This window comes from Chrysochloris asiatica, unplaced genomic scaffold (assembly GCF_000296735.1).
Source record: "Chrysochloris asiatica unplaced genomic scaffold, ChrAsi1.0 scaffold00022, whole genome shotgun sequence".
Taxonomy (NCBI): Eukaryota; Metazoa; Chordata; class Mammalia; order Afrosoricida; family Chrysochloridae; genus Chrysochloris; species Chrysochloris asiatica.
The window spans coordinates 27,875,907-27,903,619 of NW_006408540.1; the positions used below are offsets into that span (position 1 = coordinate 27,875,907).

The window sequence follows — 27,713 nt, forward strand, 5'->3', positions numbered from 1 at the left end:
TAACTTTCTTCATGTATGATGTTCTTGATGTCATCCCATAACTCTCTGGTCTTGGTCTTTAGTGTTTAATGTATCAAATCTGTTCTTCAGACGATCTCTAAATTCAGTTGGGATATATTCAATGCCATATTTTGGCTCTCATGTACTTGTTTTCATTTCCTTCAGCTTCAGTTTGAATTTGCTTATGAGTAATTGGTGGTATGTTCCACAGTGTGCCCCTGGCCTTGTTTTCACTGATGATATGGAGCTTTTCCATTGTCTCTTTCCACAGATGTAGTCAATTTGATTTCTATGTATTCTATCTGGTGAGGTCCATGTGTACAGCCATCTAAAGAAGGTATTTGAAATGAACATTCTCCAGCATCCTTTCTATCATGCATTCTCCAGCATCCTTTCTATCACCACGGTTGTGTTTTCCAAGTACTGATCCTTCTTCTTTGTTCCCAACCTTTGCAGTCCAATCACCAGCAATGATCAATACATCTTGATTGCATGTTTGAACAATTTCAGATTGAAGAAGTTGGTAGAATTCTTCTATTTCATCCTCACTGGATTCAGTGGTTGGTGCATACATTTGAATAATAGTGGTATTAACTGGGCTTACCTTTAGGTACATGGATATTATACTATCACAGACAGTGTTGTACCTCATGACTGATCTGGATATGTTCTTTTAGACAATGAATGCAACACCATTCCTCTTCAATTTGTCTTTTCCAACATACTAAACCATATGGTCATCAGATTCAAAATGGCCAATACCAGTCCATTTCAGCTCACTAATTCCTAAGATGTCAATGTTTATGGTTTCCATTTTATTTTTTGACAACTTTCAATTTTCCCAGATTCATACTTTGTACATTCCATGTTCTGATTTTTCAATGGATGTTTACAGCTGTTTCTCTTCATTTTGAGTTGTGCCCCATCAGAAAATGAAGGTCCTGCAGGATTTTCTCACACAGGCTTTACTCGCATTCATTTAATCATTGTCAACTCTACTTTGAGGAGGCAGCTCTTCCCCAGTCGCACTTTGAGTGCCTTCCAACTTGTGGGGCTCATTTTCTGGCACTATATCTGAAAGTGTTTCTCTGCTATTCATAAGGTTTTCAGTGACTAAATATTCGGAAGTAGTTCATCACACCTACTTCCTAGTCTGTCTTCATCTGGAAGCTCATCTGTAACCTGATAAATTTCTTTTTAAAAGAATCTAAATATACTGTCAATGAATTGTTAATTTAATTATTCTTTCTCAATTGCTCTTTAGTAGTGATCAATCACTGAATTATAAATTTAAATGTCATAAATTTGGAGAAAAGTGATGATGTGCACTTCTATGTTCTCACTACATTTATAATTTCTTGGAACATTATATACAAGTTTCAAAACTTAGAAACAGTTAATTCAGAAATGCAATTTATATTATTTAAACTTACCCCATTAGGATAATGATTAATGAAAAGCCCCAAATTGTTATACATCGAAGGAACGACCATGCCATTTTTCAAGTCCTTGGTCAACATTCTCTTATTGACCATGTGGCTATGTAAAGCATTCAATAATTCAACATTAACGTTGCTCTCCAAACCCCTACGGATATCCTAGAGAAAAAGAAAGTGATAGAAGTTAACTTTCTTGTGATTAATTATTAAAGTTCTTAGAATTACATGATTTTTTATTCTCCTATCAGTTAATCTCCTTAGAAACCAGCTTGGAACCAGGTTGGAACTGGCTCAACGGCACTTAACAACATCCCTTAATCATTTTATTTTTCTGTTTTTATTTTTGTTTCATTGCATTTTGACATAAATAGCTCAGAGTTATATTACTTCAATGGAATAAGGGAATTTTTAAAAAATCAGGTACTCAGTTACAAAAATAATGAGTCTAATCAAGTATTAGGTATTATTTGGGGCACACAATCTTATTAAACAAGAGTACTGATGAGGAGACAATCTTGATATTAATTTAAAGCTTAGGGAGATATGAAATTATCAGGTATGCAAAATACCTTTGAGTGGTAAATAAAACAAAGATGACATTTTATTTATGTATAATAATTTGTTTTTTAAAAATATTTTGTATTTATTTTATAATGGATACAAAATTCAATCATTCTATAAATTTTGATCTATTCACCTCTGGTAGCATAGTGGTTACAAATCAGTCTGTGAACCACAAGGTCAGCAGTTCAAAACTACTGGCTGTTCCACGGGAGAAAGATGAGGTTTTCTGCTCCCATAAATATTTATGTCCTCAGAAACCCTGTACAGGGTCACTATGAGTTGGAACCAACTCCACGGCACATAACAACATCAGCAACAACAACAACAATACCATATAATATATGCTACTGCACTGGAAACTACAGTAAATACAATAAGGAAGATAAAGCATGTGTCTCTAAGGTGCTTATCATATAGCAGCAGATAAATAAGCATAATAAGATATTGATTGAAAGAGAGAAAAAAAAACCTTTCAGCAGTAAAATGAGAAAGCCCTAGTCTTCTTAAAGTACTTTTGGAAATAAACATTGAAGAGTAGGTAGGATTTAAACAGGTGGGAATGTAGTGAATATCATTCCATGTACAGTTACTGCTATATGGTGAGTATTGGGAGGTCAAAAATTGTCCAGTTTGATCTTATTTTTTTGTATCATTGAGTAATTTCCAGTGCATAGTAACCCTATGTATAAGAGAACAAAACACTGACCAATCTTGTGCCACTCTCACAATAATTGCTATGTTGCCCATTGTTGCAGCCACCATGCCAGTCCATCTCATTGCAAAGATTCCTCTTTTACACTGATCCTTTACTTTACTAAGTGTGATGTTTTCCATGGAATGTTGTCTCTCCAAATAGCATGTCCAAAGTACATGAGATTAAGTTTCACCATCTTCACTTCTAAAGGTTATCCTATCAGTACTTATTTAAAGTTATAGGTGTTCATTTATCTGGCTTATATAGTCACAAGAGACCTCAACAATTTCATAGAAAAATCCCATTATCTTTTAATTCAATTTCTCCATGAACTTTTTGAAGCCCTCTCTTAAGGATTTAAATAAAGGAAAAGGTTAACGCAGTTGTAGAGTCTGGCAAGTCATTTCTCTTAACTCACATAACCATGGAGGCTGAAAGTCCAAATATTGGCAGTTCAGACAGCAGGCTGCTCTCTCACAAGCTGCAGTGACTGGTGAACCAAAGATCAGCAGGCAAGATTATAGGCTGTTGGCTCATGGGTTGCAGAAGCTAATGGAACCCAAAATAAGCTATACATCTGGCCATTTCCTCATGTCCAAAGAACTGGCAGAGGTCAGAAGATGACAAGTAAAACGCTGGATTCAGATCAAGCAAAAGAAAAAGCACTTTGACAGATCAGTCATATTTCTTGGAAACAGACCATAATCTTGAGGAAACTCCATTTCAATGGATTGACTTATCATAGTAGATCTTATCATGAAAGTGATTATATCAACTCTCATTATGGATGGAAAAAAAGTTACAAACTTTATATGGAAAAGAACAAGACTCTGTATAAGCAAAACACTGCTTATCAAGAAGAACAAAGTTGAAAACCCCTCACTCCCTGATTTCAAAATTTACTATATGGCTGCAGTGGTCAAAACAGTGTGCTACTGGTACAATGAAAGATACATAGATCAATATAATAAAATTGAGAATCCAGAAATTAACTGATCCACATACAGCAAACTGATCTTTGAAAAAAGAGCCAAAGTACATCGAATGGGGAGGACCTAGACTCTTCCACAGATGGTGCTGGCAAAATTGGAAACCGATATGCAAAAGATAAAACAAGACCTTTACCTAATACCATATACAAACACCAACTGAGCATGGATTAAAGACCTAATTGTGAATCCCAGAATTATAAAGGCTATCAATGAAAAAATAGGGAAAATTTGAGGGCATAAACAGACTACAAACATTGTGAAAATTACACAGACAAAAGAAGACAAAATAGACTATTGGGACATATTAAAAATTAGAAACTTATGTGCATCAAAAGACTTCACAAAAAGTGTAAAAATGGAACCAACAGAATGGGAAAAATTCTTTTGCAACAGCGTATCACACAAAGCACTAATTTCTAAAATCTATAGGAAACTACAACACCTCTAAAGACAATTAAAAATTGGCACAGAACATGAAAAGACACTTCACCAAGGAAGGCATTCAGGCAGTCAACATACATATGAAGAAATATTCATGATCATTAGCATTAGATAGATGTAAATCAAAACAACAATGAGATATCATCTCACACAAGCAATAACAGCTAAGTTCAGAAAAGTAGAGAACAATGCTGTCAAGGATGTGAAGAGACTGGGACCCTCTGTTATTGGGAATGCAAAATGGCCTGGAACATAACATGGTGTTTCCTCAGAAAGTTGAAAATAGAAATATCTTATGATCCAGCAATTCCTCTACTTGATATGTATCCACAAGAAACATGAGCCATAACATGAGTAGATACATGCTCACCAAAGTCCATAGCATCACTATACACAATAGCAAAAAGATAGAGATATCCTAAGTACTCATAAATGGAAGAATGGATAAACAAATTTTGGTTCATATACACAATGAAATATTATGCTACCTCAAAGAATAACAAGGAAGCTGCAAGTCACAGCATAACATGCATGAACCTTGAGAACATTATGCTGAGTGAAATTAGTCAGTCTCAAAAGGACAAATATTGTATAAGACCATTATTGTAAAAGCTTAAGAAAAGACACCCATACTAAAAGGAAAAAAAACAAAAACACTTTGTTGTTTACCAGGAGGTGAGGGATGGTAGAGCAGAGGTAGGGGATAGATATACCATAGTTCAGATGTTGGTGAAGGCAATACATAAGAAGGGGAATGGGAATTGAAGAACAGGTGGATAGGGGGACACTGAGGCAGGTTTGCATGAGCTAAATATGGCAGAGGTAAATAGTGATGTATGTTCAACTTTGGAACAACAGGGCTCTGTGATAAGGCATGGTATGAATGGGTAAAAGAAGGGGAATGATGTTAAGATGCTTCACTGTCTTATGAATATTGTTTTCCCTTGCCTACTATTGCAAACTAGACACTTGAGTGGGATAGAAAGTAATATTGGGAAACATGATTACAGAAAGCTTGTAAGCCTGTCTTCAGCCTATAACTAATTTGAATACCTAAAAGGGGTTTTAGAGTGTGCCCAGTGAAATAGGCTTACTGCACAGTCTTTGTCGAGAAGAAATATAAAAATCAAAGTCTTCAGTTTTGCAACTTATCACATGACTGTAACTGGAACTTAGAACAACTTTTTTTTTAACCACTCATTCTATATCACCTATTGCCTTAAGTGAGCACCTCAACTGGCCTTTGTTAATATGGTATACCATGATGATGAACAAGGCACTCTGTAAATCCACAAATTGTAGTTTTGATGGAAGCATTCCATCTATGCAGTTCAAATCCATATACAGATTATATGTCTATACTAGTAAGAACAAAACGTTGCCCTTTCCATGATGAAAGTGGTCCAATGTAATCAACCTGCACCAGGTTTCTGGCTGATCACCAAAATGAATGGTTCCAAATCACAGACTCCAAATGGTTCCAAATCACAGTGCTGGTTTCTACTACTGACAGATTGGGCACTTAACAATGACTGCAGCCAAGACAGCTTGGTGAGTAGAGGCCTAGACATAAGCTCCATATCTGCCACCATAGCCACTTTGATTATGAGCCCCTTAGGCAAAGGCATGAATGTCTGGGGAAATAGGATGACTGGTTAATACAAGATGAGTCATCACATCCACTTGATTTTTTTCCTCTGCTAAGGTTACACTTTGGGGAGCATTACTTAACACACAAATACATTCTCTTCTTTGGCCCAGTCAGAAAAGACATACCTTTTCTCTACATTTGCTTATCAACAATTTTCGAACCACGTCCCTGATCAGCCCTTGAAATCATTGGCCACAGCTCATTAATTAGTATTTAATTGCATTGCTGGCCATTTCTCCTTCCAAGCAAAGTGAACAACCAGGTACACTGCTCAGAATTCTAGGATTTTCCTTTACCACTATCCTTCAAAAAGGTCACAAAAAGGGGCTGCAGTGCTTCAGAATCATTTGTAAACCAAACCTATGAGCAGTCATGTATATCAACCAGGCATTAGTTGTTTTTTAAAAAATTATTTTTTACTCAATTCCCTCTTATGATATGCGTACTACAAGAAAGAAGGTAATGTGACAGAAGTTAAAAGCATCGGCATCTGGGCCATTTTCTAATGCAATTTACTTGTTTCTTCATGTCTTCCTTGAACCCAATACCATAATAATTTGTTGTTGTTGTTATGTGCTGTGGAGTTGGTTCTGACTCATAGCAACCTTGTCCAGGTTTTCCGAGTTTGTAAATCTTTATGGGAGCAGAAAGCCTCATCTTTCTCCCAAAGAACAGCTGGTAGTTTCAAACTACTGACTGTGAGGTTAGTAGCCTGATTCATAACCACTACGCTACCAGAGCTCCTTAATAATACTCCATAATAATACTACCATCTAAAATGATGGCATGCTGTTATACATTGTAAACATGTATATATGTTATACATGTTCATCTTTTTGACTTTATGGGCAAGAAAACACCCAACTCAGGAAACATAGTGACTTGATGGTCCATGGTTAAGTATGCAGTCTCTATTAATACCTGGTAACAGGCCAAATGCTGTTTCTTACAAGGGCAGCAGTTATCTGCCAAGGATGACAGGGCTTTGCTCTAAAATCCTATAGGTATGCACTGTGATTTACCAATAGGGGCCTGACAAAGACTCCAAACTGCATTTCTGTCTGTCAATGACACTTCAAGCAACATTGGATCCACTGAATCATATGGCCCAAGTGGCAGAGCAGCGTGCATGGAAGCCTGAACCTTGTGCAGAGCCTTCTTCTGTTTTGGACTCCACTCAAAACTGGCAGCTTTTAAATTCGCTTAACAAAGATGTCAGAGTAGCAGAGCCAATTGAGGGATATGATGTCTCAGTATTATTAGATTCCAGTTGTTGTTGTTGTTGTTGTGTGCCATCGAGTCGGTTCCGACCCATAGCGACCCTGTATAGATTCCAGTAGTAATTATCTAATTGTCTTAAAATAAAGTAGAAGACAGATTTTATAGATTTGCAACTGAGTCATCATTTAATATGCTATAAATCAACCTACAGTCATGTAGGTTAAACACTGTTAACCACAAGGTTGGTGGATCAACCCCACCAGCCATTACATCCATGGAAACCATATCCAGGGTCACTATAAGCTAGAACCGACTCAGTAAAAAATCTACCTATGAAAGAAATACCTGAAAATCAAATGTTCCATGTATGATTTCACTTAAATCTTCACACACAAGTTCTTAAATCCATCCATCTGGTAGCGTAGTGGTTACGAATCGGGCTGCGAACCTTAAGGTCAGCGGTTCGAAACTACCAGCCGCTCCGCGGGAGAAAGATGAGGCTTTCTACTCCCGTAAGGATTTACACCCTCGGAAACCCTGTACAGGGTCGCTATGGGTCGGAACCGACTCGACGGCACTTAACAACAACAACAACATATATATTAACACAAATCAGAATACATAATTAAATATGTCTATACAATATAGCTCAAAGAGCTCTGGTAGCATAGTGGTTATGAGTTGGGATGTTAACCTCAAGGTCAGCAGTTTGAAACTCTCAGTGGTTCCGTGAGAGAAAGATGAGGCTTTCTGCTTCTGTAGAAATTCTGTAGAGATTCACAGCCTTGGAAACCCTATACCAGGTCACTATAAGTTGAAACAAACTCCACGGCACATAACCACTACCATCACCATGTACTATAGCTCTGGTAGTATAGTGGGTTAAGTGTTAGACTGCTAATTGCAAGGTTGGCACTGCAAACTCAGAAACCATGCTACTAGGGAAAAAAGAGACTGTTTGTTCCTACAAAGATTTACTGACTCAGAAACCTGATAGATCTTTCTACTTTGTCCTGTAGGGTCTCTATGAGTTGGAATTAACTGAATGGCAGAGATTTTGGTTTTGGGGTTTTGTATATAATACATCTTACCATTAATTTTTAAACTCTAGTATTTTCTGATCTTTCTATATGTCCTGTACCATTACATATATTTATTCACAACAAAAACAAATACAGAGGAAAGGAGTAAAGTAAGATAATAAGTGACTTTTTAGTATACTCTTGCTTGCCTTTATTTTATTAGTCTATGAGCCTGCTGGAGAATTATTTTATTTATGGATTGTATCCTCCCGTCCCCTAGTAACATATTCTCAAAGACAAGTACAATTGTTAAGTGCCATCCAGTCTGTTCTGACTCAGAGCGACCATGTATAGTTTTTCTGAGGCTTTAAATCTTCATAGGAGCAGAAAGCCTCATCTTTCTACCCTGGAGCCACAGGCATACTCAAACCATAGACCTTTTGGTTTCCAGTACTTATCTTATGGAGCCACTGTGCTCCCCATAAACACAGTAAGAAGAAATAAAGTTCTCAATAATATTTTCTAATAAATAAATTAAAATGACACAATAACATCGATAAAACTAGTTATGAGAATAATCATAGTTACCGAATCCAAGCTCTCCCAAGCTTCATTACTTGGTGCAAAGTAGGTGAATGATCCCTTTCCTTCAATTTCTTCCCTCAATTTGGAGACATCAGAATAATGCTGTGTTGTGGTGGCTCCCACAATGCCCAGAGTACCATAAACATGGTCAATTGGCATAACTGAAATAATCAAAACATTAATAAGTATATAGGATAATATTTACAGAAAATTATACCACAGTCATTTAAACTCCATACATTTTTTATTGTATTGAAATACTTTGCTTGGATCAATATTAACACTTATGGAAGTATCTGTCAAGAAATTAAATGATGTATTGCATTAGGCAAATATGCCACACAAGACCTCTTTAAAGTGTTCAAGAGCAAAGATATCAGCTTGAAGACTAAGATGTGCCTGACCTAAGTCGTGGTATATTAAATAGCTTCATATGCATGGGAAAGCTGGAAAATGAAAAAGGAACACCATAAAAGAATGCTGCATTTGAGTTATGGCATTGTAGAAAAATATTGAAAGCACTACGTACTTCCAGAAGAACAAACAAATCTGTATTAGAAGGACCACAAGAATTCTATTGAGAGGCTGGATTGGCAAAACTTGTCTTTCATACTTCCTACATGCTATCAGGAGGGACCAGTCCATGGAGAAGGATATCATGCTTGGTGAAGTAGAGTGTCAGAGAAAACAATGACGAGTCCCAAGGAAATGGATGGACATAGTGGCATCTGCAATGGGCTCAAACATAACAGTTGTGAGGGTGGTTCAGGACCATGCAGTGTTTCATTCTGTTGTGCATAGGGTCTGTTGTGCATAAGTGTCATTGAATCAGAACTGATGCGATGACATCTACAGAACTGATGCAATAAAACCTAACAACAACAAATTTCAATAAATTTAATTGACATTTAGTATTTAAAGTACATGAAAGTTGCCATTGATGGTGAAATATTAAAATCTAGTAAAAGACTCATTTAATATACCTTTCATTTTGAGAGAAAATATATTTTCACTTATCATCCTGAAGTAATCTATTTATATCTGAATTTTGATATGTCAATTATCATAAATATCTCATCATTTGTTTGAAAAATGAAAAGGTGCTTTTAACTTCTCACTGAGAATGGCAAAGGCAACAATTTCATTAGTGTTGGCATGATATGCTTTAATTGTATGATACTGTTAGGTATGTTGTTGTTAAGTGCTATCAAGTGAAGTTAAACTCATAACAACCCTTTATAGGTTTTTTGAGGAGTGGCTGGTGGATTTGAACTTCTGACTTTCTGGTTAGCAATGCATTGCTTTACCTACAGTGCCACACTAGGACTCCCTGTTCAGTATAGGGATATAAATTTTAAAGCTTTGGATCCATAACATAAGTATTTAGACCTGTTTCTTTTCATCATGTTGTCTGGAAGAAACTAGATCAAAGTTGCCAGTACTTCCAGAATATCTGTTCTGTACTTCAGGAAATGTTTAATGTATTAATATCTGCTCCAGGAGATATCCATGGTATGGTCCAAACAACTTACTTTTGACTCTGACATTATAATATTTGAAAATGGGTATGATTTGAATAATGTTTTGAGAGGGATTACTTATTTGTGAATACCCCAGACTAGCTGAGGCAACTAAAAATTATAAGATCAGAATTTTAAAAGACCTCAAAAGAATGAGGAAAACAACGTAAAACTAATATGTAACTTAAGACCTAAATTTAAGTACTAAAAAGATCTAACTGGATTATGTAGTCGTTAAGTGCCATCAAGTCAGTTCTGACTCATACTTACCCTAGATAGTATTTCTAAGGAGAGGCTGGTTAGTTTGAACTGTCAACCTCGTGGTTCAAACCAACCTTGTGGTACAGTAGTTATTTTACAATGCCACACCAGGACTTAGTAATATTCATGTTTAAAAAGACCTATAGTTAAATTTCCTATATAAGCTAATAATAGCTATACTATAAATTATAAGCTAATAATTTACTATATAAGCTAATAATGTTATCAATGGCATGAACAAAGTGTGTGTATATGTATGTGCATGTAAAGTTGAAAAGTTGAAAGAAAGAAATGTGTGTTAATTACTGTTAGGTATTTGAAAGGTTGTTATTTCAAAGAGAAAATAGATGAACCTCTTTTTTCCTCTCTATTTGGCAGTATTATAAGTAAAACTTCAATATGGTGGTGGTGGTGGTTGTGTGCCTCTGTATCAGTTCTGGCACATAGCATCCTTGGATAGGGTTTCTGAGGCTGTAAGTCTTTGCATGAGCAGAAAGTTGCATCTTTCTCATACAAAGCAGCTGGTCATTTCAAACTACTGACCTTTTGATTAGCAGCCCATCTTGTAATCCACTACACTACAGGGGTCTTTAAATTTCAATATAAAAAATAATATGTAAACTATATTTCAACTATAGAAAATAATCTCTTGCCAAGCAGCAGCTAATTGTTTCTAACCAAGTTCAAATACACATATCTCATAAGAAGGTTTTCTATTCTTGAAGGAAAGTTGAACAAATTTAAATTTCTGACTGATTATGCCAGTTGTATTGACCAGCATCTAGAGTTAAAGCAATGTTTTAATATTTTGTTACCATAATTTTGTCACCATATATTTTTTATTAACCCATCATGTGTGGAAATAGATCTTGGATTTATCATGGTGCCAACCACACACACATACACACACAATTGACTTCTCCAAAGCTACCTAAATATTTTTCCTTCAATAAAACAAGTTCCTATTTAATTCAGTAATTGAGGTATTACCTGCTGGACAGCCTTTCATTCCTTCCATTCTCATATAACCAGGGCAACATTCATATAATACAGTCCTGTAAGTTGGAATAAAGTTGATATTAAAATAGGGAACAAAATAGGATATTTTTGACATTGTTTTACCTAAATTTATCATTTATTGCCATAATTTTTTTATTGAGAGTCTATAAATCAGGAATTTTGCTTTTTTAATGATGCTAAGATATTCAAATTAGTTTAATTTCTCTCTACAGTGTCAAATCATTGTGGGAGAAGTTTCAAGATCTAGAGCCAGAAAACTGGAGTCTAGGTCTCAGCTCTGCAACTTGATAGATATATGACTTGAGCAAGTCATTTAGTTAATTTGGACCTTTGTTTACACAAATATTTGACATAGCTATAGTAACTACAATACCTGTACATATGAATGTAGTGTACATAAGAATCTCAAAATGATGCATTTGTAATAATTTGAAGCTACAAGTATCTAGAAATTTTAATTAATAGGATTTTAGATACATCAGAAAGTACACTAAACCATTTCATGTAGATGAAATGTTGCTAATTAAGATAAATAATACTATTTTGATTTGAATTAACTTTATCAGATTATAGAATACCTTTAAAAGCTTCTATTGATTTTTATAAACAATTTGAATAAACAATTTAAATAAATTTCTTTGAGATATTAAAGTACAATATTCTAGAAAACATTATTTTTAATCCAGAGTCTAAATTAAAGTAATTGCCTGATTGCAATTACTTTAAGTAAAACAGTGTATTCAAAAGGAAATTTGAATACAAATTCAAATCTGTTTTTTGTAAGTGCCATGGAGTCAGTTCTGACTCATACAACCCTCTGTAGGGTTACCAAAGAGTAGTTGGTGGGTTTGAACCAGTGACCTTGCAGTTAGCAGTCCAGTGCTTATCCTACAGCATCACACCAGGACTCCAAAGCTACAGAGTACTATACTGCTGGACCAATCTATATTGTGAATAATATAGCAAAGTTTTAGGTTTTTCATTTGACTTGCCCAGTTTGCTTCCCAAGATCTCCAAAGAAACTGTTCAACCAGTTGTGCACTGATTTCTGTTAATAGATACCTAGAGTCCTAAAGATGGTGCTGGAAATTTTAGCAGCTACAAGTCGGTGATAAACAGGAATTCTTACTGTCAATGTTATTGATTTATTAGGCAACTAGAAGCTACCATTTGTATCTGTTTCAAAGCATAGATGTAAATTTGTGATTGAAACTACTTAAGGAAAATAAGCAAAATATACTTGAACAAAGGACATTGTAGTATTTGTGGTAAAAATCAGGCTTCTGAATAGGAATTTTTTCTTTAAATGGAAAACAAGAAAGTTTCTTGGTGTAGGCTTTGCACAAGTATTGGCATCTCAACTATATTTAGTTAAAGGAAGATTATACAACACCTCTCTAATTGCTAAGCAGGATGCAATAAAAGTGTCCTCTAAATATTTCAGAGAGTAAGACCTTCTTATCTAATTAGTTTATAATTCAAAATTTGTCTCCTATTATTCAAGTGACTAAAACATTTAGAAATGGTTAGTTGTCAAGAATAGCTGTACAAGACAGTAACAATAATTGTCATTAAATTATCACATAAAAATGGTTGAAATAATAAATATTTGTTATATACATTTCACCACAACATTCTTTTTTGAAGATCACTGAAAACATATTAAGCCAATAGAAGTGAATGAGCATGTGATAAAAGTCTAAGGAGTTGTTGAACATGAGAGTTAGAGTCAGGTTAATGCTATATACCTTATGTGAATCATTCTTATTTGGAAGTAATAGTAATCCTATGCATTTATATATTTGTTTACATTTGTTTACAATCACTTAATTAAAAGCACAATTGTTACGGTAATTATAGTAATTTAGTGATTTAATATTCATTATTTATTTTTTCCTTCTAAATTCTATAACATAGGTATTACATCTGTTTTTAGCAGATTAAGAAACAAAAGTACTTTAAGGTTAAAAGATTCTATAATTAGTAGTAATAATAATATTATTATCTTGAAAGCATATTTTGAATTATCTTCTAATCCCTTCATCTATTTCATACCCTCTGGTTCTCAAAGTACTCCTCATATAGGGGTGGGTCCAAAGACAGAGGAGCAGAGAGAAGCCATTTTGATTTATTTCTTGACTGTGAATGATACATGTAACCTTTCTGTTTGAGAAACTAATCTTAGATAATGCTCTACTCTATCACTGTTAAATGAAAGATTTGGACCACATGAATAATTCACAACCTTCATGTGCTCTAGATTGTATTTCTTCCCCACAAGCATTTATTAGTATGTAAAATAAAAAGACATGTTTATTAGGTAAAAAAATAATGTTTTCAAATCTAATTAATTGATGAAATTTATAATTTATATTAAATTATATGAGGGCAAAGAAAAAAAATTATTGTTACAAAATCACAGAAATATTTATTAAACAAAAGCATCCAAATGAGAAGGTGGGCCTTGATGGCCGATAGGGTAGAGGTGCAGTGAAGATCTCCATCAGCAATACCACAGAATACCAGGCAAAGTGGGTTCAGGGGAGAGCTCCAAAATGCTGAACCACATATGTAGGATTATTTTTAAAGTTTGAAGGCTTATAGCTAGTGGAACTTGTAGTGGAAGTAAGAAATCTCATGTTTTAGAATCTGCCAGGCTCAGGGGCCCAGAGCTGACAACTTGGGTGAGACCAAACAGCAAGACCAGTTGGGGGAGCAAGCAGACGTGCCACAAACAAGTGCCTGCAGGGACCTCAGAGCAAAGGTGACAAAATTCTCTTGTTGACTTGGTTTTGTTCTGATTTTGTTTTGTTTTTTTTGGTATCCGTTCATTGGCTTCTAGCTGTCTGCACACCTCCATTCTGGTAACTAGAGGGGGGCACCTGAATGAGTGGACACCCGTCTCCTCCACCACTGGAGGGTGCTTCCACCACACATGCACACAGATCCTCTCAGCATCTAAGAACTGTTTGCTTGCTAGTTAAGTACCGTGGAGTTGGTTCCAACTCATAGTGACCCTGAGCAGGGTTTCCAAGGCTGTGGAACTTTTTGGAAGCAGAGAGCTTTGTCTTTATCCTGTGGAACAGCTGGTGGTTTTGAGATGACGACCTTGAGGTTGGCAGTCCAATTCGTGACCACTGTGCTACCAGCAGGCCACTCAAAATGGCCACAGCCAATCCTGAACTGTTTATTAATAGGGAAAAGGCCAAAACAAGGGATGTGGAGAGGGAGAGAGTTTAAAAACAAAACAGGCCAGAAATTAAATCCTGAGGTACAGCATACCAACCAACAGTGGAATCTTGAAATTTATCAGACAGCTTAAAGGTAAGAATATGAAAGAGGACATTGAAGTCATACTCATATTACTCATATTAGATTATGGATTTTTTTTTTTCTCCTTCTTTTTCACCTTTCCCTTTTCTGTGATTATAGACTACAGCATCCAATCTGTTGTTTTTGTTTTGTTTTGTTTTTGTTTTTTGGGTGCTTGTTTTTGTTTTTTTTTCCCCTTTGCTTTTTATTTTTATTATCTCTTTTGTTTAGTTTTTGTTCCCCCTTTTACTTTTAGGGGGCTCTTTCTCTCCCTATACTACCCAAGAAGAGACAGCAATTATTGCCATATAGTCAAGATACAATCACACCCTATAAAACTTCACAATCCAAACAAGAACCAATACCAACTGCCATACACTAGAGTGGAAAACAACTCTTACTATAAGTTAAGTTAAAAGCAAAACTTACTATAAAGCAAAACTTACTATAAGTTAAGCAATAAGAAGAGTGAAAAGGGAAGCCCACCTCCTGATCGCATATACCTGGAGGCAATCAGAAAGCATGAAAAATACCAAAATGTGCAATTAAGTATTAGGGCGACAGCTAAACACTAAACACGCCCAAGAAGCAAAAACAGATGACCATATAAGCATATGTCCAGAAGCAAGATAAAATGTCTGAGACAAATGACCTAGAGGAAGACCTGGACTACATTCTGGAAGGAGGGCAGGCCTTGGAAATGCCTGAGAAGGAATTCAGAAAAATGATTATAAAATGTTTCAAAATACTTTACAATGGAGTTGAGAAAAATAAGGAAGAAGTCAGGAAAGCACTATAGGAACAATCAAATAAGATAGATACAGCACTGGAAGCAATTCAAAACCTACAGAAAGACATTCAAATGATTAATGATAGAATAACAGAAATAGACAATACACCGAAAGCACAAAGGAGTAGAATTGAAGAGATGGAAGTCAGAACTAGTGAACTAGTGAACAAATTTCTCAATATCACTAAGATAGAAGAGCAAGCAGAAAAAAGGATAAAAAAAATTCCAATAAGTTCTTAGATTCATGTTGGAAAACATGAAGAGGAATAATTTAAGAATTATTGGCATTCTGGAACAAGAAGACTCACACAAGTCCACAGAGGAGATACTTGAAGAGCTGCTGGAAGAAAATTTCTTTAACATATGGAAATGTGAACAGATAAGCTTTCAAGAAGCTCAACAAACCCCAGGAAGAATAGATCCCAAAAGTAAATCACTGAGACATATTATAATCAAGCTATCCAAAATCAAAGATAAGGACAGAATCTTGAAAGCAGCTAGGGAAAAGAGAAGTGTAACATACAAAGGCAAGCAAATAAGATTAAGCTTGGATTTCTCAGAAGAAACCAGGCAGGCAAGAAGGCAATGGAGAGACATATATTAACTCCTGAAAGGAAAAAAAACTGCCAACCAAGAATCCTTTATACAGCAAAGCTATCAATCAAATATGATGGTGTAATCAAAACATTCCAGGATAAACAGAAGCTAAGGGGTTTTGCCAAAACCAACCCTGTGCTGCAAAACATCCTAAAGGGAGTTCTGTGGACTGAGAAACAACAAGAACAGACAACAAACAGAAATTGACATATGTGACAGCAACTCCCAGAAGTAAATCAACAGATGGAAGAGTCGAGAACAGAACAAAACTCTGAGAACAAACCCAGAGAATCTGGGAGGTCAGTCTATGATCAAAACAAATACAATGTGAAAGAAGGTAAACACGTAGGAACAGAGATCCAGATGGTGAGAAAGTCAGATAGATTATAAGACAAAATAGACAAAACTAAATGGAGAGAAAAAATAATGGAATATAAGGTAACCTAAAAGAAAATTAACACTTCACAATATACCAAGGAAATGAAAACACAAGAAGAACATGGAAACATTAAAACTATGAGAAAACTCACAAGACAACACAAAAACCATGAACTCAGAACAGGAAGACATGCATAAGAAAGAAAGCAGCAACACCACCAAAAAATAATGGCAGCAATTAATCCATACCTATCAATAATTACACTGAATGTAAATGGGTAAAATGCACCAGTTAAGAGAGAGAGGGTGGAAGAATGGATAAGAAAATAAGGTCCTTCATATGCTGTCTGCAAGAAACACATCTTACACACAGAGACAAAAGCAGATTAAAAGTAAAAGGGTGGAAAAAATATACCAAGATAATTGCAATCAAAATGAACTAATCTCTGAGAAAATAAACTTTAAGACAAAATCAGCATCCTAAATAAAGATGGGCATTATCTCCTGATTAAAGGGACAATTCAACAAGATGGCATAACCACAATAAATATCTATGCTCCCAAGAAAGAGCTACAAAATATATAGAGCAAACTCTAATAGGTTTGAAGAAAGAAATAGACGAATGTACAATAATAGTGGGCTATTCTAATACACCACTTTCAAAAATGGATACAAAAACCAGAAAGAAACCTGACAAAGACACAGAAGAACTAAATAACACAATCAGCCAACTGGACCTCATAGTGTACAAGCATTCAACCCAACAACAGCACAATACACATTCTTTTCCAGTGCACATGGAACATTCTCCAGAATACACCATGTATTGGCCACAAACCAAACCAAACCTTCATAAATTTTCAAGTATCAAAATACTACAAAGCATCTTCTCAGACCACAATGCTATCAAATTAGAAATCAACAATAGGAAGACCAAGGAAATAAATTAAATACAGGGAAACTGAATAACACTCTGCTGAAAAGCGACTGGGTAGTAGAAGAAATAAAACATTAACTCACAAAGTTCCTAGTAACAAATGAGAATGAAAACACAACATACCAAAATCTTTGGGACAGGCAAAAGCGGTGCTGAGAAGACAATTTATTGCAATAAATGCACACATCCAAAAAGAAGAAAGAGCCAAAATTAACATATGAGCACAGCATCTCCAAGTAACAGAGGGAATCTACAGTTACCATAAGAAAAGAAATAATAAAGATCAGAGCAGAAATAAATGAGACAGAAAACAGCAAATCTATAGAAAGAATCAACAGGACAAGAAGGTGGTTCTTTGAAAGGATTAATAAAATTGACAAACCATTAGCAAAACTAACAAAAGAAAAGAGGGAGAAGACACACATAACATGCATAAGAAACCACATGGGAGATGTCACAATGAAACCAAATGAAATCAAAACGATAATAACAGAACACTATGAAAAGTTGTACTGCAACAAATTTGAAAACTTACAAGATATGTTTAGAAAAACACGACCTACCTAAATTTAACACAAAGTGAAGTAGAAAACCTGAACAGACCAATTACAAAAAAAGAAATTAATCAGGTCATTAAAATCTCCCAACCAAAAGAAGTCCATGCTCAGATGGCTTCACTGGTGAGTTCTACGAAACATTCTGGGAAGAGCTGTCACGAATTCTACTCAAATTATTCCAAAATATAGAGGAGGATGGAAAACTTCCTAATACATTTTATGAAGCAAGCAACCCTCATACCAAAATCAGGGAAGAACATCACTAAGAAAGGAAATTATAGACCAATATCCCTCATGAACATGGGTGCAACGATCCTGAACAAAATCCTAGCCAGAAAAATCCAGCAGCACATAAAAAAGATAATACACCATGATCAAGTGGGATTCATATCAGGGGGGCAAGGATGGTTCCACATTGGAAAAATAATCAATGTAATCCACCATATAAATTAGAAAAAAGAAAAGAATAACATGATCATATTGATTGATGCAGAAAAGGCATTGGACAAAATCCAACATCAAATCCTGATAAAAACCGTCAACAAAGTAGAAATTGAAGGGAAATTATTCAACATAATTAAGAGCATATATACAAAACCAACAGCCTGCATTACTCTCAATGGAGAGAAACTGAAAGCCTTCCCTTTGTGAAGAGGAACCATGTAAGGATGCCCTTTGTCACCTCTCCTATTCAATACTGTGCTGGAAGTCTTAGCAAGAGCTTTATGACAAGACAGCAAATTAAAGTCATCTGAATTGGCAAAGAGGAAGTAAAACTCTCTCTATTTGTAGACAATATGATCCTACATGTAGAAAACCCCAAAAACTCAGTAAAAAAGCTAGTAGACCTCATTGGAATATTCAGCAAAGTGACAGGATATAAGATCAACATCAAAAACCAGTTGGATTCTTCCATACCAATAACTACAGTAATGAAAAGGACATTAGGAAAGCAATACCATTTACAATAGCCGCCCAAAGGATGATATATATGGGAATAAATGTAACCAGAGCAAAAAAGGACCTATATAAAGTAAACTATAAAACACTACTACAAGAAACCAAAAGAGGCCTACAAAAATGGAAGAATGTACCATGCTCTTGGATAGGAAGTCTAAACATTGTGAAAATGTCAATACTGCCCAAAGTAATTTACACATATAATGTAATCCCAATCCAGATTTCAACAACATTCTTCAAAGAGATGGAGAAAACAATTACAAGCTTTATATGGAAAAGAAAGAGGTCCAGTATAAGCAAAGCACTTGTTAAAAAGAATATGGTTGGAAACCTCTCAATCCCCAATTTCAAAGTTTATTACACAGCTACAGTGGTCAAAACAACTTGGTACTGGTACAATGAAAGATACATTGCTTAATGGAACAGAACTGAGAATCCAGAAATTAATCCATCCACATACAGCCAATTGATTTTAGACAAAGTGTCTAACTATATTGCATGGGAAGATGATAGCCTCATCAACAGATGGTGCTGGCAGAACTAGAAAGCAATATACAAAAGATTGAAACAACACCTTCACCTCACACCTTATACAAAAACCAACTCAGCATGGATTAAAGACCTAAATGTGAATCTCAGAATTATGAAGGCCATTAATGTAAAAAATAGGGACATATGTGAGGGCACTAATTCAGGGAATACACAGACTACCAACCATTTTGAAAGCTACACAAACAAAAGTAGACAAAATAGATGAGTGGGACATACTATAAATTAGAAACTTATGTGCATCAGAAGACTTCAACAAAGGAGTAAAAAGGGAACCCACAGAATGCAAAAAAAAATATTTTGCAATGATACATCGGACAAGGGACCAATTTCTAAAATATATAGAAAAATACAACACCTCTACAAGAAAAAGAAAAATAATCCAATTTAAAAAAATGGGCACAGGACATGAACAGACACTTCACCAAGGAGGAGATCTTGGAAGCCCACAAACATGAAGAAATGTTCACAATCACTAGCCATTAGAGGTGTGATTTAAAACACTGAGATATCATCTCACACCAGCAATAAAAGCAAAGATACAAAAAGTAGGGCAATAACTTCTGGCAAGGATGTGGAGACACTGGGATGCTCCTGCATTGCTGGTGGGATTGCAAAATGGTCCAACCTCTCTGGAAAGCAATATGGTGCTTCCTCAGAAGGTTGGAAATTGAACTATCTTATGGCCCAGCAATTCCTGTACTTGGTATTTACCTACAAGAAATATGAGCCATAACATGAGTAGATCTATTCACACCAATGTTCAAAGTAGCACTATTTATAATAGCAAGAAGATGGAGACAGCCTAAGTGCCCATCAATTGAACAATGGATAAACACACTGTGGTACATACACACAATGGAATATTATGCTACCTTGAAGAATAACAAGGAAACTGCAAACCACTGCATAACATGGATGAACATTGAGGGCATTATGTTGAGTGAAGTTAGTGAGTCACAAAAGGAGAAATACTGCACAGGCCCACTACTGTAAAAGATGAAGAAAAAGAACCCATACTAAAGGGAGGAAGGAGATTCTTTGCTGGTTAACGGGATATGGGACTGGGGTTAGGGGAGGGAGGGGAAGGTGGAGTACAGGGCAAGGAATAGACACAGGATACTTTGGGTTCTGGGGAGGGGGCCAATACATAAAAAGGGGAAGGGAATGGAAGAACAAAGCAGACAGGAAAACAATTAGGCAGGTTTGCATGGGCTAAGTGGGACAGAGGTAAATAATGATGTATGTACAACCTTGGAACAACAGGGCTCTGGGATACAGGGATTGAGGAGTGATTGGAATGGGCAAAAGAGGGGGAATAATGATAAGATGCTTGGCTGTCTTTTGAATCTTGTTTTCCCTTACATACATTACACACTTGAGCGGGAGAGAAAAGAATAGCCAGAAATATCACCATAGAATGCTCTTAAGTCTGTCTTCTTCCTATGACTGACTGAAATACTTAAAATGGGGCTTAAACTTGCCCACTGAAGGAGGCTTTCTTCTGAGCCTCTACATTGCATAAGGCCAAAAGTAGAATCCTGAGCCGCATCCAGAATCTTCTGAGGTGGAAAATTTCCACTTGAAAAGATAAGAAGACCAGCCTGAAGCCACTAGAAGAACAGAAGATACTTCTTGAAAGAAAGACTGACAGGAAAAAACAAAACAATAACGGCAGCCAGACTGACTACTACAAGAACAAGCAAGTTGCTCACCCAGGAGATGTCAAGGCAAGTGGTCAGGTCCCCTCAGGGCAATCCCCTTCCAAGACTAAGACTCAATTTGAGTACACGAGCAGACATGCACTCAGACTGGTGATCACGTTGATCACCGATAAGTTGAAGTGAGGGAAAAACAGCAATGAAGCTGCAAGCTAAGCCCCTATCACTTTCAATAGACTCCTGTGAACCCTGGTGGAAACCTGGCTGGCCAGCAGTATGGCAAGACCTGTGGATTCCTGGGCCCAGAGTCAATGACATAGCCACAGAGGACTAGAGTGGAAAATGAAGCATCCAGCTGACAAGAAGAGAGGGCATATGCACAAGAACACCCACACTTGCAGATAATACCCACTTAACCTGGCTTCAATGGCTGGATGATCAGAACTCAACTAGAAGAAGAAAGAAAAGGAAAAAAAGAGTAATCTAATACAATTTGATGAACTTGACTTACACCTATGGAAGCAGTAGCTCAAAATAGGGAACAAATCTTTACAGCAAGGATCATTCCCACCCCCTCCATACATAGAGTAGACAGGGCAACTTGGGCAACTTGGACATTGGCTACCCAAAGTGGGGGAGGGGGGGTGGAGCTACAAAGACAAGAAGTGACTGACTTACAAGCTTTCAAGAGGGAGTCTAGATCCAGAGGGTGAGGTGGAAGCTAGACTCTCCACTGAGTAGTATCCAATCTGTCTGGGTGGGGCTGATGAAAGGAGATGCAGATAGGTCTCTTGTGATACAATAGTGAATAACTGTTATCAGAACTGACTGTGAGGACTGGAAATGTAAAGGTAGATGTTTTGCACCCAAAGGACGGGAGTGACTGACTTGGCAGTCTAGGAGCAGAGGTCCCTGGGACCATCAAGGGAGAAGAGCAGAGAGTGGGACCCTACCCAGAAAAGCAGTGATACCAGAGATGGAGGCAGAGATAATGATGTGGAGAGATGTAGTGGCTGGGGACTCTAGACCCAGAGACAGAGAGGAGTTATGTACTGACGACCAGGGAGCAGGCTTGCAGGGTATACCCTTTGGTTAGTTGATGATGCATGAAGGTGATTGTAACCATGGCAATGAAACAATATACAATAGGATGAATGTGAAGCTAATGTTCTCCCATGTAAACTATCACATAATTCAAAATAAAACATTAAAAAAAAATTGTTACTTGTGACAAGACTTGGATTCATCACTAGGAACCCGAGAGTAAATGGCAAAGTATGGAATGGAAACATCTTCAATCGCCAACCAAGAAAAAATTGAAAAGTCAGCCATTAGCTAGAAAAATTATGCTTACAGTTTTCTTGGATTTTCAATGGCCAGTATTGGAACACTATCAGGAAAAAGGTTCCACAATCAACAATGTTAATTACATGGGATGCTCTCTGAAGAGCTGAAGCCTATACTTTCGATTAAATGCAGAGGACTGCTATCCAAGGACACTGTGGTCTTGCATGACAATGCATGTCCTCACACCTCTGCCCACACTATTGACACTGCAAAAACTTCATTTTAAGGTGTTAAAGCATCTTCCCTATAGTCCTGATGTTGCTCCATTGGACTTTCACTTGTTTGGTGCCCTGAAAGCAGCTCTTCGAGATGGAAGATTCACCTCTGATGAAGAAGTGAAGATAATGATGCATTTGTGACTTGAAGCTCAGCCTAAACCAATTTTTTAGTAAGAGAATTTGAAATTTTGTTGACAGATGGACAAAGTGTATTGAAAAGCAAGGAGATTGTCAAAAAATAATATATTTGTCTTTTATAAAAGTTGATTAAAATAAATTCTACTGCCAAAAAAACATATCCTCCATCAGTTTTTGTTGTTAGATCCCACTGAGTTGGTAACAACTCACAGCGACTCTATGCACAACAGAACGATACACTGCCTTGTCCTGGGCCAACCTCACAGCCTTTGCTACATTTGAGGCCATTGATGCTGCCACTGTGCCAATCAATTTCAATGGGTGTTTTCCTCCAACCCTCCACTTTATCAAACATGACATCCTTCTCCAAGGGCTGGTCCCTCCTGATTATATGCTGAAGTATGAGAAATGAAGTCTGGCCATCCTGGCTTCCAAGGAACAAGCTGGCTTTACTTCTTCTTACATGGATCTGTTTGTTCTTATAGCAATTCATGGTACTTTTAGCATTCTCTTCCAACACCATAACTCAAATATATCAATTCTTCTACAGTCTTCCTTATTCACAGTTCAAATTTTGCATGCATATGAGGTTATTATTGGCTCTTGATCATAAGCTACCTGTAGAAATGGTTGAACATCAACCATTTGTTTTTGGAACAGTGACTCTGTATTCCTTCCATCTGATTTTGAGGGTTTCTGCATCATGCAATATTTTGCCCATTTGTTGTTGTTAGGTGCCATGGAGTTGGTACCGACTCATAGCGACCCTATGCACAACAGAATGAAATACTGCCCAGTTCTGGGTCAACCTCATATACTTGACCCTGTTGTTGCCATGTTTGACCCCATTGATGCTGCCACTTTGCCAGTCTATCTCACTGGGTGTCTTCCTCTTTTTTTCTGACCCTCCACCGTACTGAATATGATATCATTCTCCAGTGACTGGTCCCTCCTGACAACCTGTCTAAAGTATGAGAGATGAAATTTGGCCATTCTGGTCTCCATGGAGCACTCTGGCTATACTTCTTCCAACACACATGTTGATTCTTTTGGAAGCCTATGTCACTTTCAATATGCTCTTCCAGCACCATAACTCAAAAGCATCCATTCTTCTACAGTCGTCCTTATTCACTGTTCAGCTTTCGCATGCATATGAAGCTATTAAAAATACCATGGCTTGGATCAGGCACACCTTAGTCTTCAAGCTAACATCTTTGCTCTTCAACACTTTAAAAAGGTCTTTCTTGTGCAGTAGATTTGCCTGATGCAATACATCGTTTGATTTCTTGACTGCTACTTCCATGAGTGTTGATAGTTGATCCAAGAATGAAGTCCTTGTACAACTTCAATCATTTCTTCATTGATAAGAATGTTGTTTATTGGTCCAGTCATAAGGATTTTTGTTTTCCTTACATTGAGATGCAATCCATACCTAAGGCTGTGCTTTTTGATCTTCATCAGTAAATATTTTAAGTCCTCTACACTTTCAGCAAGCAAGGTTTTATCATATGCATATCGCAGATTGTTAAGGAGTCTTCCTCCAATCCTGATGCCATGTTTTTCTTCCTATAACCCAGTTTCTCCTATTATTTGTTCAGCATATAGGTTGAATAAGTATGATGAAAGAATGCAACCCTGTCCCACACCTTTCTTAATTTTAAACTGTTCAGTGTTCCCATGTTCTGTTCGAACAACTGCCTCTTGGTCCATGTACAGACTCCTCATGAGCACAAATAAGTGCATTGGCAACTCATGCCTTGACTTTTTTTTTTTTTTTTCTCAGACATTTAAACTTGAGAAATGCTGAGCACGTTCTTCCCTTTGAGTTTTCTAACTCCAGATCCTTGCACATGTCATCATAATATTTGACTTTGTCTTCTCAAGCTGCCCTTTGATGAAATTTTCTCTTCAGCTCTTGTACCTCCTCACTTACGCCATTTGCTTTAGCATGTCTATGCTAGACAGCAAGTTTCAAAGCCTCATCTGACATCCATTTTGTTCTTTTCCTTCTTAATGACCTTTTGCTTTCTTCCTGTATGATGTTCTTGATGTCATCCTGCAACTCCTCTGGTCTTTGATCTCTAATGTCTAATGAATCATATCTATTCTTCAGATGATCTCTAAACTCAAGTGTGATAAATTGAAGGTCATATTTTGACTCTCATGGACTTGTTTTATTTTTCTTCAGCTTCAGCCTGAATTTGTTTATGAGCAATTGATGGTATGTTCAATAGTTAGCCTCTGGCTTTGTTTTGGCTGATGATATGGAGCTTTTTCATGGTCTTTTTCCACATATATATTCATTTTGTTTTATACTTATTCCATATGGTGATATGTATGTGCATAGTTGTCTTTATGCTGTTTAAAATAGGTATTTGCCATGAAGAAGTTGTTGGTCTTGCAAAATTTTATCATGCCATCTCCAGCATCCTTTCTGTCACCAAGGCCATATTTTCCAACCATTGATTCTTCCTCTTTGTTTCCAACCTTTGCATTCCAATCACCAGTAATTAATAATACATCTTGATTTAATGTTTGATCAATTTCAGACTAAAGAAACTTGTAGAATTCTTCAATTTCAGCATCACTGAATTTAGTGGTTGGTGCGTATTCTAGAAGAATTGTTGTATTAACTGCTTTAAATTGGAGGCTTATGAATATTATCCTGTCACAGAGAGTACTGTACTTCAAGACAGATCTTGACATGTTCTTTTTGATGATGAATGTGATGCCATTCTCTTCAATTTGTCATTCCTGGCATAGTAAACCATGTGGTTGTCAGATTCAAAATGGCAAATAACAGTCCATTTCAGCTCACTAAGCTTAGGATATCAATGTTTATGTGTTCCATTTCATCTATGATAACTTCCAGTTTTCCTAAATTTATACTTTGTATATTTCATGTTCTGATTATTAGTGGATGCTTATAGCTGTTTTTGTTCATTTTGGGTTATTCCCCATCAGCAAATGAAGGTCCCAAAAGCTTTACCCATTCACGTCATCACAGTCAACTCTATTTTGAGGAGACAGCTGTTGCCCAGTCATATTTTGACTGGGAGCCTTCCAACCTGAGGTGCTCATCTTTCAGCACTACATCTGACAATATTCTAGTTCTCTTCATCATTTTCAATATTCTGATATTATCTCATAAAATACTGCTATTTATAAGGTTTTCAGTGACTAAATAATTGAAAGTACTCCATTACTCCTTCTTCTGTCTTAGTCTGGAAGCTCATCTGAGACACATGGGTGACCCTGCTGGTATTTGAAATAGTGGTAGCATAACTTCCAGAATCACAGCAAAATGCAAGCCACCACAATACAATAAACTGTGGATCCCAACTCTTACTGATCTATTTGAGTTACTGATGAGTAGCTGGTTAGTTTGAACTGCTGACTTTACAGTTAGCAATCCATTGTTTATTCTACAACACCACACCAGGACTCCACCTACAATTCTGAAGGCAGTATTTCCATCTATTATATATTTGCCAAAAATAGTCTTTGAGTTTTATCACATTAATCTGTCATTTCAGGCATCCTTATGGGACACACATCATGATCCTTAACAATGGTCTTTGAATTTGGTGAATAAAAATGAAGGTTGAAAGGGAGCAAAAGTCTGAAAGCTGTAGGCTAGATAGGGTAAGGTTTTCCTACAACATTCTTATAGAACAATCCCTTTTACCCTATAAGAATGACCAGGTGTATAATCATGATGGAGGGCAAAAAAGTCCCCAATGTAATTTTCTTAGCCTTTTCATTGCCAGTGCACTTTTTATTTTTTTCAAAAAATACTTCATAATAATTCTTCATGATTGTATTGAGTCTTTCGAGAAAACCCTATCAAGACTACATCCTTGAAATCCTAAGAAAACAGTTGTCATAGCTCTCTGAGCTGGCATTTCACTCTTGATTTTATCTGGACCAACAGATCTCCTCAGAAGTTACTGTTTAGATTGGACCTGTTTTTTTAATTTGTTTTGTTGTTGTTGTTTGAAGGCACCAAAACACCTGACCCAAGTCATGGTATTTTTAATCAGCTCATGCATATGTGAATGTTGAAGAATGAGCAAGGAAAACTGTAGAGGAATTGATGCATTTGAATTGTGGCATTGGTGACGACTATTCAGAGTGCCATGGAGTGCCAGAAGAACAAACAAATCTGTCTTAGAAGTACAGCCAGAATGCTCTGTAAAAGCAAGGATGGCAAGACTTTGTACATGTCAAAAGGAACTAGTCCCTAGAGAAATTCATAATGCTTCGTAAAGTAGAGGGTGACCAAAAATTAAAAAGGAAGACATAATGGAGCCAAAAACGAGTTAAAAACTAACAACAATTGTGAGGATGTTTTAGAACCAGATTAGTCTGTGTTTTATTCTGCTGTGCATGGGATTGCTATGACTTGGAACTGATTTAATGGCACCTATCAGAACCGACTCGACGGCACTTAACAACAACAACAACAACAACAATGCCAGAATAAAACAATTGAATCACTGAGATAAAACTTGTCTGCAACCATTCACTGATCAAAGAGGCATGTTTAAATAGGTTTTCTTTTAAATAAACCCCTGTATGCATGAAATAGATCCTAGTAGCAATACTTTTTTACTTGGCTTCGCATATCATTAATCATACTTTTGGCTATTGAAACATTAAATATAAAACTAGACTTCTATTATGTAGTGGTTACGAATCGGGCTGCGAACCTTAAGGACAGTGGTTCGAAACTACCAGCCGCTCCGCGGGAGAAAGATGAGGCTTTCTACTCCCGGAAGGATTTACACCCTCGGAAACCCTGTACAGGGTCGCTATGGGTCGGAACCGACTCGACGGCACTTAACAACAACAACAAC

The 27,713-nt window shown here is 36.5% G+C and overlaps 1 protein-coding gene across 7 annotated transcripts in view; it reads right to left on the reverse strand.

Moving 5' to 3' along the window:
- Positions 1-27,713, reverse strand: part of POSTN (periostin, osteoblast specific factor) — a 62,741-nt gene that overhangs the window by 32,386 nt on the left and 2,642 nt on the right. For all 7 annotated transcript variants that reach the window (XM_006837657.1, XM_006837655.1, XM_006837661.1 and 4 more), the window contains exons 3-5: positions 11,381-11,445; positions 8,613-8,770; positions 1,434-1,598 (exon numbers count right to left, since the gene is read on the reverse strand). In XM_006837657.1, coding sequence (XP_006837720.1) covers positions 1,434-1,598; positions 8,613-8,770; positions 11,381-11,445 — 388 coding nt within the window. The remainder of the gene's footprint in view (positions 1-1,433; positions 1,599-8,612; positions 8,771-11,380; positions 11,446-27,713) is intronic.